The 10,295-nt window shown below is 43.6% G+C and overlaps 1 protein-coding gene across 3 annotated transcripts in view; it reads right to left on the bottom strand.

Annotated features, from left to right (window-relative positions):
• The window catches only part of sgsm2 (small G protein signaling modulator 2), a 102,296-nt gene extending 92,820 nt beyond the window's left edge, over positions 1 to 9,476 (bottom strand). For 2 of the 3 annotated variants that reach the window (XM_013915684.1, XM_005752172.2), the window contains exons 1-2: positions 8,854 to 9,476; positions 257 to 332 (exon numbers count right to left, since the gene is read on the bottom strand). In XM_013915684.1, the coding sequence (XP_013771138.1) occupies positions 257 to 332; positions 8,854 to 8,913 (136 nt within the window). In that variant the 5' untranslated portion in view covers positions 8,914 to 9,476. The remainder of the gene's footprint in view (positions 1 to 256; positions 333 to 8,853) is intronic. The other variant, XM_013915685.1, reaches the window with a different exon arrangement.
• Between the last annotated feature and the right edge of the window lie 819 nt (positions 9,477 to 10,295).

Raw genomic sequence — 10,295 nt, 5'->3', positions numbered from 1 at the left:
GAGAGAGAGAGAGAGAGAGAGAGAGAGAGAGAGAGAGAGAGAGAGAGGCACTGATGGGAAGGGTGATGCTAAATTATGTTTAGTGAGAACATTTTACAGGAGGGAATGAAAATTATATTGACGTGAAAATGTGTCATCACCGCAGCAATTACAGTTTTGATCAAATCCAGACAATCACTATAAGTCGATGCAACATCCTGTGAAGACACACAACTGTACATGTGGTGGAAAACGAGAGAAAAGGAAGAGTACTCACTGCAGAGAGCGATGATGTGGCTGCTGTCTTCGTGGACAAACTTCTTAGTCACTGCTTCCTCCATAATCTGCTTCACCTGCACACAGAAGAGCCGGAGTGACTCTGTGCTAAGAGTCATTGTCTTTAACCTTAACCTTAGAGATGGTAGCCGCATCCAGTCTCACAGTCAAGCTAATCTGCATCGGTTTTACATAAAAGCTACTGTCACAGGAACTGAACACACACACAATGTTTTTCTATGGAACGTAAATTACCCCATTACCAGATATCTATCTATCGATCGATCGATCGAGAGAGAGAAAGAACAACATCGGAGATCTTTGTCCAGAAGAGTCCCAGGAACAGCTAGGATACTGAGCAGGACCGTCAAGCTCCCAGGCCTCTGGTAGAGGACCCGAGTTTGAAGGATGGACCACCCACAGGGGCGAGAGGGGAATTGTTTTTGAAAATATATATAAATAAGAGTGACGCAGTCTCCCCTTCAAATTGTGACACGTAGGAATAACAGCTCTGACAATCTCACCCAAACATCCGCACTGCTGACTTCCAATTAATATCTTGGCATCCTGGAAACATTCAAATGAGTCTTTCTGCTGCTATCTGTTGTGTCTCTGGGGAGGAGAGCCTGAGCGAGTTCAGCAACACTGACTCAATCTGCCGTTCGCTTGTCCAAGTTCGCTCTCTCCAAAAAATTAATTGCAGTCGGTAATTAATCCAGGACGTGTCTGGCACCTCCGCCTGGTTTGGGTCTAATTGATAAACAGAATGGATTTAATTGCTTGTGTGGTTGTGTTATAATGAAGCTCTTACTACAATATCGTTCTTTCGCTCATAACCTTTTCCCTGTGTTGTGGAGGAGTGGGAGGTTGTTAAGATTTTAGTAAGGGAGGGGCTAAATCGCTCGATTTGGAGAGCCACAAAAACAAACAGCTGCTATAGACTTGTTGTTCCTGAAAAGAAGAATAGGAGGAAGAACCTTCTGTTTAAAACAGCTCCAAACTTTCCTTTTTGCTAAAGCGTATAGTTAGGGCTGGATCAGGTGACCCTGAATCCTCCCTTAGTTGCTGGGGGATTCCCATGATGCACTGGGTGTTTCTTCTTCACTCACTATGTGTTAACAGACCTCTCTGCATTGAATCATATCTGTTATTAACCTGTCTCTCTTCCACAGCATGTCTTTATCCTGTCTTCCTTCTCTCACCCCAACCAATCACAGCAGATGGCCCCGCCCCTCCCTGAGCGTGGTTCTGCTGGAGGTTTCTTCCTGTTAAAAGGGAGTTTTTCCTTCCCATTGTCGCCAAAGTGCTGCTCATAGGGGGTCATATGGTTGTTGGGTTTTTCTCTGTATGTATTATTGTAGGATCTACTGTACAATATAAAGCACCTTGAGGCGACTGCTGTTGTGTGATTGTGATTTGGTGCTGTATAAATAACATTGAAATGAGCTGAACAGTCGACAGGTTAAACTGGTCACAAAGAGCTTATACGAGGCTGCACTGAAAACCTGCAAATACAAACAGTCACTAAGAGGTGTTGAGCCTGTGAAAAATTATTTTCTGCATCAGGGTTAAATTTGTACTTGTTAAATAAAACTTCAGTGTAACTGCTGGAAGGCGAAGCAAACAGCAGTTTCTACTAGTAGTCTTATAGTATTATAGTAGTACTGCTGGGCTCTGGGGTCATTCCCTTAAAGGAAAGAAGCAATTTTTCATAAAAATCAAACTTCCTAATGACGGAGCCTGTTATGTTACCAGATGGACACATGCCAGTAGCCCACAGATCCAGTCAAACTGGCTCTTTACCATTCCTGTCTCAGCGTAACAGTCAGTCATAGATGCCACAAGGAAAAACAAGGAAATGTCGTGGCATTTGAAGGTCAGAGTGGCAAACACTGAGTCATCTGTTAACACATATTCTAAATATTATATTTCTGCGATTACAGCGATACCTTTAATGAAAACAAAATGCTATTTTCAGTCTACCACCAAATACCGCTCAGTTATAAAGGCTTCACTATTACCTGCTCCTGTATTTGGCAGGTACATTTCCAGTCAGTATGCTAAAAGATCCATGACTCAGAAGCTTGAATTAACAGAACATGTACACAGAGACAGGAGCAGACCCCATGAGTCAGGTTAGGGGAACTTTCTCCTTCTCATCCAGTTTTATAGATGTGCAAGTAGACCCATATATTCATGCAGAGAGCAGCTCCACCCACACCAGCAGCTCCACAGAGCGGGATCGATACCTTCACCTGGTGGGACTATGAAACTAACAAGTTTAATTAGTTCTAGTTGTCAGTGATTACACAGCCTTGCAGTGAGCTCTAGTAGTTTTAATTCCAGCAGATAACGTAACATCACATTTGCAATAAACATGGTTAAAAATCCAAATTCATAGTGAATGTTTCTTAAAAACACACAGATGTTAATAACTGCTCAGATCGGCCCACCTGTTAACGAGGAGGCGTATATACACTGCAGGCCAAACTCACATGACTGGAGCACGTTAGAAGCTCGTTTTGTTGGCACAAAGGTCACATGACCTCAGAGATACCTGCATTTATTGGCTTTAGCTTAAAGATGACGTTCCTGCATTAATAAGCATGCACTTCCAGGGACAACGTTGAAGACAAACTCACTGTGTTTGGGGTTTTGTGTCGTTAATGGCTGAGCAGAGCTGGGTGATTCTGACACACTTCTACGAATCCTGAAGCTAATGCTTTCTGGGAGGAATGGAGAAAGGAGCTCATTAGCCCCCCTCTGTTACATAAGGAGACGTTTAATTTTCCCTTTATCTCATGTTCGTGACTAAACAAACAACCGAACACCAACAGTTTGTTTGTGCTCACCACCAAGAACCATGCTCCTGATGCAAATGTGCTCCACACAGTGGAAAATACAGTAAGTGACGGGACTGTGCAGCAGTTTGCTAATTCAGGCTGTTTCTCGTCCACCCAGGGTGGTACTGAGTTTATGATTAAGGGAAGAGTAATCAGGGCTTGTTCACTTCCTGAGGTGAGTCAGTTTATCGGAGCACCAGCCTCTTTGGTTTGTGATAAATAACAATATTAAAGCATTTTTGTGCCACCTTCAAACGTGCTTCACTATTTTAAATGACCGTAAGGTGACAGCTGAGAATTTCACATTAATTTGTCACATTTTCAGCTCATCACTTTGTAATTAGCGTGAAGCACGGCGCTCTTCTCTGAAAGGTAAACAACAGCGGCACGGGTGCGCGCTTTTAGATACGAGTCTGGCTCATTAACGGCGGCACAGGTGTTTCCACTTCCTGCTGATTAGACCCGTGTCTAAGAGTGGAACACGGGCAGCGCTGTGACGGGAATTACTCTCGACTTTAACACAAATAATTAGGTTGAATGGATGCTGAAGCCCGAGCAGCTCAGTCGCCATTGTTAGTTTTTATCAATTACAAGTTTGTGCTACTGTGAAAAATACCTCCGACCCAGGTGGGATCTTTGCTGCCCCAACAGGTGGAGGAGGCAATGACAGCCTGTCTCTATTAGGTCACTTGTGTGTTTGATAAAGGTGCACCATGTGTGACTTTTAAAACAGCACACTGCAAAAATTAGGATGGTGTTAACTGCTCGCTCGTTCGTCAGCTCTCTCCGCTCGTCCCGTCTCCGTATCAGGTGGGAATTTAGAGGAAGCGCCTTGCTTTGAGATAATGCAGAAATTACAATGTTGTCCAAAATAAGTGTGATTGTGATTTTTGCAATAATCTCAGAGCCTCACGTGTGTTTCTTAGATTCGTTTCACAGTTGGAAAACCCTGACTTTATCTAATCCTGGGTGGATGTTCAATTTGATGGCTTATAAAAACTGTAATAAATGACTGTTTATGTGTTTGTTTGTTTTTAAGACTTTTGGTTTCAAAACTGAGCGTCCATGTTGTTGAAGAAGCCTCTAACTCAGGGGTGGGGGGGCCACAGCAGAGACACCGTCATTAATGAGGTCATGAGCAATGCCCTCGTAACACTGGTGGTGGCAGAGGGAGGCTGAAGGATGAGTTGGTGGACTTCATTTGTCCTCACTCATAATGCAGTTGTTGACCTGATGCTGCTTTTCACAGATACTATGACCCTGAGATAACGCTCTCCTTAAAGAGACATATCCTGTATCAAACCAATACCTCTGATATTCCTGTAAAGAAAACGTAATTAGCGTTTACCCTTAAGAGTATAAAATATCAAGTAGATGTCTGTGTAGTTTTATGAGCTGCTCTGGCTTTGAAGCTCTCGTAGCAGCAGCCATAAAACAAGATTGTTACAGGAAGAAATTATTTGGTTCTGGAGAAAGTGTCAGTCTGAGGGAAACGTTACCCAACACTCTATTTTGTAGGGGTGGGGGGGAAAAATCGATACTGTGTAGTATCGTGATATTTTGTTTGCTAATAATGTATCGATACAGGGACGGCAGAAATCGATATTTTGTTACAAAAAAGGTTTTTGTGCTCTGACTTCAGAGCAGGTTGATCCTTTTTCTGAGCAACAATCCTGACATTCCTTCACTGTCCAAATGTGTTTAATTTGTTTTTGGCAGCAATAAACATGACAGTTTACTTATTTTAAATTTAAGACATGTTTTATTTTAATTAAGTTTAAAACTTTTTTATTTAATGTAAAATTATATTTTGTTTTAATTTACTTACAAATTCTTCAGTTGCTGAAGGGGCTGCATAGTTTTCATAAATTGCATAGTTCAGAGTAGCTGTAATTGTACCAGATGGTTGCATTCAGTTAAGTTGGACTAGACTGTAATACAAACCGTTCAGTTTGTCAACAATAAAACTGAAATGAGAGAAAGACTGAGTGCGAGACTTTGACATTAGATAAAATGAATATTGATAAAGTTTACCTTCATGTACAGAATCTGAATATCGCAAAATATTTTTAAAAATTGCGATAATATCATATTGTGGGATGTATGGTGATTCCCACCTCTACTATTTTGTAATGCTAGAATATTTCTTCAGAGAAGAAACTATTTAATGCTGTTACACAGCAGCATCCAAGGCTACCCAGTGTAGTACGTAAAGGAAATTAAAGCCAACTTCCAACACTACGATCACAGTATTGATGTTGGTCATGTGACAGTTTCCTGATCTTGAAGATGATTTTCCATTTTCTGTGAGCAGCTGGGGAACTACTCATGAAGAGCTTTTACAACTATACAACTTTTCATGGGTGGAGTGTGTGTGTGTGTGTGTGTGTGTGTGTGTGTGTGTGTGTGCACACATGCATTTCACCCGGCTCTCTGCTTCTTCTAAAGAGAGCCTTTATTTCTATCACAGAGCAAACGCGACGGCCAACATGTGCAGAGCTGTTACACTGACACGTGTAAACACTACAGTATTTAATCACTCATATCAGCAAGCATGGCTACAGTTACATGAGGGTAACAGTTCAGTACAGCTACATGCACATGCACTGTACCTGAGCTGAATCGAGTGTTTCATACTCGATTCAGCTCAGGTTTGAGTGAAGTATCTTTTACTGCAGCAGGAAAACAGAAAAACCCAGGATACTATATTTTAAGCACACAGAGCCTCTGTCATATACTTTGATTTGTTATCTGACTAGTTAAGAAACTGCTAGAAAAGCTCTGTGTTTAGGGGGAAATTAATTTCCTCCAAAAATCTTCTATGTTGTGGAGACAGAGAAAAGTATTGATCTACAGGACGACTAAGCTGCTTCTGGAACCAGCAGAAAACTACGACAGATTTTAGAAAAGGAGAAGGATGCGTAAGGAAACAGGTGACTACAGAAAGGCATTTTTGACTCGGTGTAAGAGACCACCTGACAGGGCCGCCTCACTGCTGAGATATTAATCGCCAACTGATGCAATTTAACTTCTTTGGGAGCTGCACAGGCTTTCAGTTGCCAAGCAATAGTGAGCGAACAGAGTGCCGCTTAAAGAGACAGAGAGCTTTAACGCAGGAGCCAGTCAGCCCCGTTCAAACCAGGCTCTCTCAACACAGCTGAATTTGCCATGCTTTAAAACATCCTGAGACAGTGACGGGCGTGCCATGGATGAACTCTGGGATAATCGTGTATACCAAATATATACAGAACATGAAGAGTTAGAGCAGTTAGAGCATATGGCAAAAACAGATAACTGATGCTTTCTTAAGCAACAGCATCTCCTTCACGTGAGGGCACATCAATCCTAGTCTAAAGTTAAAAGATCTGCATTTAATTGACAGAAAACAGGAACTGGTGTGTATGAAAAAAAGAAACTGACAATAACCCCTGTGTTTGAGAAGCACTACGCTGAAGAAGCAGATGGTCCAATATTACATGTTGAACAGATCTCAGAAACAGGACCACCTCATCACATGTAGAGAGGATTTTAATACAACTTAAATTATTTCAAAATTCAAATACAAAGACACTCCACCGAGACACCGAGGCGTTGTTTAAATGTTAACAGCCAGCATGCATTAACAATTGATGCTACTGCAGCACAAGACAGTGACCGGAGGTGTATTTGAAGACGCAGCTCGGCGTATCAACACACACCTGTCAGTGGCTCAGTCACCCAAGACTGCAACAGTCTTTTCCTTTTCCCACGTGGTCTGTGTTTAGTAGACGCAGACCCCACCACCTACAGTCATCCTGAGAACTGGAGCTATTTTGAGCCTGAGGCGATGCTATGACTCAATTATTTAAGACTCAAACCTGTAGGTGACTCTGGAATAGCTGGAGGAGAACACAAGTGTTTAGCCTAGATATTCAAAATTAGTCTTGCACCTCAGACTGCACAGGAGCTATTTTAACCATTTCCCAGTGTGTATGACAGGCAGGAGAAACACCCTTCAACCACGTAATTAATACTGATGTTTTACAGTTTGTCCACCAGAGGGCACTCTGCAACCTCCCTTTGCTGGCAACACAAAGACAGAGAGTAAAGAAGTATTCAATGACTTCTAACAATAAAAAAGGATATTTTTAAACAGCACTCATATATACAACACATTACAAGTGTTAGGAAAATCTGTTTATTATTGTGGGTCTGAAAAAAATGAACCAACATATCACATGTTTTAAAATCACTAAATATTAATATTGGCCTTAAAAATCCTGTCAATCAATCTATAATAATGATAAAACTGCGTATGTTCATGTTTAATGTTACTTGTTTGAAATACAGGTTTATCAGCCCAGAATTCTGCATCCTGACTGGACATGAAGAGAAAAGGTAACACACTGTTAAGTGGTCAACACAGAATGAAAGAAACAGCTACAGGAATAATGATCATATTTAGGTCTCACTGCTAGTTCTGTTGATTCAAACATAATGTGCATGCTGTCAGCAGGCCATCAGCATTTAGCATCTTTAGTCAGTTGTAAAAGGAAGATGAAAAGTGTGGTGAGGTTTGCACAATGGCTCCAAATGTCCAACTCAGCTGCAGCTTTTATTCCCTTAAAGTAAAAGTGTTTCCATTTTCTGCTTTCATCTTCTTTTAGATGCAGCAGTGATATTAATCCACTAAACCACAATCTTCAGTCAATGTATCTGAATACTGGCGCAAACATGACAACTCAACTATATCAAGTCATTCGCTGCCTAAAGCGAAGCAGTGACGGAGAACTAATGAGGTACTGTTTGATGAACGGGATACTTTAACTCACAGCACAGAGAGCACTGATTAGGTAATCCCCCCCACCTCTTCGCTCTATCAGATTTTTGGCCTGTTATTTTTAGCCTGACCTTTCTTCTCCTTTATAATGGCAGGAGCTTCATGCTCAGACTGAGGTACAAGCAGTGAGCCACACCTCGCCACATCCAGCCTCCTAAGAGGCTGCTTTTGGTTTTTACTGACATTTCATCTGCAGGGAAATATCTCCAGTTGTAGCTTTCAGCATGAGGATCACAACGAGAGTGGGTAGAAAGGTTAAAGGGGTAATGATTTATTCCTCACTGGGGAGATGTGAGACATTCATCATCAGGAAGAGAAAAAGCCTGTAGCACAGCGTGCACCGTGGATGTTAGTGCTGCTGGTAGATGCTGAGGTTTCTAATGCAATCCTCCTGGAGGGCTCGCTTATGATTGGATGCAAATTACGTACATCATCATGTCGATACAAATAGTTGGGAAAATAAGGGGTTCCTCCTCCCCACTTCTGCCAAATGTTTGATGATCGTTAGCTGTCAGATCATTAGGCAAAATACTTGATATCATTTAAACATGTAATTCCCCCAGATTGGGCTTTCACATACAGCCACGCCACATTTGAAAAAGCCTTCATGTGTACTCGAAAGTGGAATTACTGTGGACAAAATCAGACATGCTAACATATTTGAAATATCCAGCTTCGTAACGTAACAGTAATAAACACGAAGCAAAGAAAACAGGCATTTTATCACTGACGAAGTGCAGGTGGATGAGGACTGATGGTGCATTTATTGAACTGTTTGGCAACTTGAACTTGTGACGCTGACAGCTGAGCCCCACACAGCACGAACACGGTCCCCTTCCACCCCAAACACCCCCCTCTCTGTGGGCATTTTTGAGTGCAATAAAGTAATAGAGTACAGATGTGCAGCTCGGCAGGCCGTCACGTGTGAGCGCCTACCTCTCGTTTGACGTTCCATAGTAATTTCTCCTTGTATTCTTCCTCCGTGCAGCCCTCCATGTCCGCGGTGTTCTTCACGACGCGTCTGTATGTCCCCGTCACGCTCCGTGCGCTCCGCTCGGCCTTTCCGAAGCGCTCTGCTTTTATTTCTTGGTTCCTTCTTCCTTGGTTCAGCAGGACTCTGACGCAGCCGAGGAGCTTGACGGCGACGTCAGAGGATCCGCCTTCCTCGCGTTACTGATCAATGGAAGCGCAAGAAAGGAGGAAAACAATCACTGGAGCGCACAGCATCCAGCCCCTCCTCAACCTGCCGCCTGCAGCCACTCAGCATCCAACACACCAACCTGTAGAGCCTCGAGTTATTTATAGCATATTCTGTGGAAACGTGTGAAAATGCTGCTCCGGCTCAGTCGATGTTTGCAGCTTGTAAATCCCCCCACTTTATGTTTGTCTGGAGCAAACGCCTCCTCGCAGCTTTCCACCGGGACTCCGGTGCCGTGAACGTGGAGTGAGATCGTTAGGTGCAGTATTCCTTCTGTCTTTATCCACACGCTGATAGGCACAGGAGGGGGCAGCATCTGATTACAGCACATGTGGACAGCGCAGTCGCCTCTGATGCCAGGTCGGCCTGATGCAAAATGAATGACGTCACGGTAACGTGACGCACAGTAATCTCTAGTGGAGACCCCGTCATGAAACTTTGTGTTTGTGCCTCCGTGTGGACTGAGTGTGCACCTGCAGCACGACGTTTCACGTGAATGTGACAGTAAAGTCAACTCGACATGCAGCAAGTGTTTGCTGCGTGTAAGTGACGTTAGAGGATGTCAGAGGTGCTTTTTACAGCACGGACTGCATCTCTGCAACGGACTCGGGGATTGCTTCAGAAGTGCCTTTAAATCTTTTCCACGTCGTGTTGACTCTTATTCTGGCTCAGCTGGTTTCTGCTCTGAGAGCTGCCTGAATTACACGCGTGGGAGTGTGCACCTTCACAAATAAGCCGCCATTAGTAACGACCTTGGCTCGCTCTTTTGTCCGTGGCGTGTAACAGGTGGCAGGATGGGCCTGCCGTTCATGTCAGGGTCAAAGCTTCCTGTCTGCTCCTGCTAGCATGATAAGTACTGGCACGAAAGAGAAGCCACGTATGTGGAGCTGATCTCTTCCCAAAGTCATCATCAATATTGTTACACCAGTACTAACAGAAAGATGACTCTTCATGGGCCTCGGGGGCTTGGGTCCTGGTTGGTGTGTTGCCGGGGTTGTGGGTGGGTGGGTGCATGGGGGCCCAGCCCTGGAGCAGGGTGCCGCCGGTGCATCGAGCCACCTGGGGGGCTCTTCAACTGGTGGGGGAGATTGTCACATCTTGCAGGAACTTTCCTCTCTTCAGGAGCTCTCTCTGCAGGAGGGGGAGATACAGGAGAGGTGGAGGAAGATCTCAGCCTGGG

Source organism: Pundamilia nyererei, unplaced genomic scaffold (genome assembly GCF_000239375.1).
Source record: "Pundamilia nyererei isolate P.nyererei 1_Seehausen unplaced genomic scaffold, PunNye1.0 scaffold00347, whole genome shotgun sequence".
Taxonomy (NCBI): Eukaryota; Metazoa; Chordata; class Actinopteri; order Cichliformes; family Cichlidae; genus Pundamilia; species Pundamilia nyererei.
The sequence above is the reverse complement of the archived record's forward strand: the minus strand, read 5'-3'. Positions and strand labels throughout refer to the sequence as shown.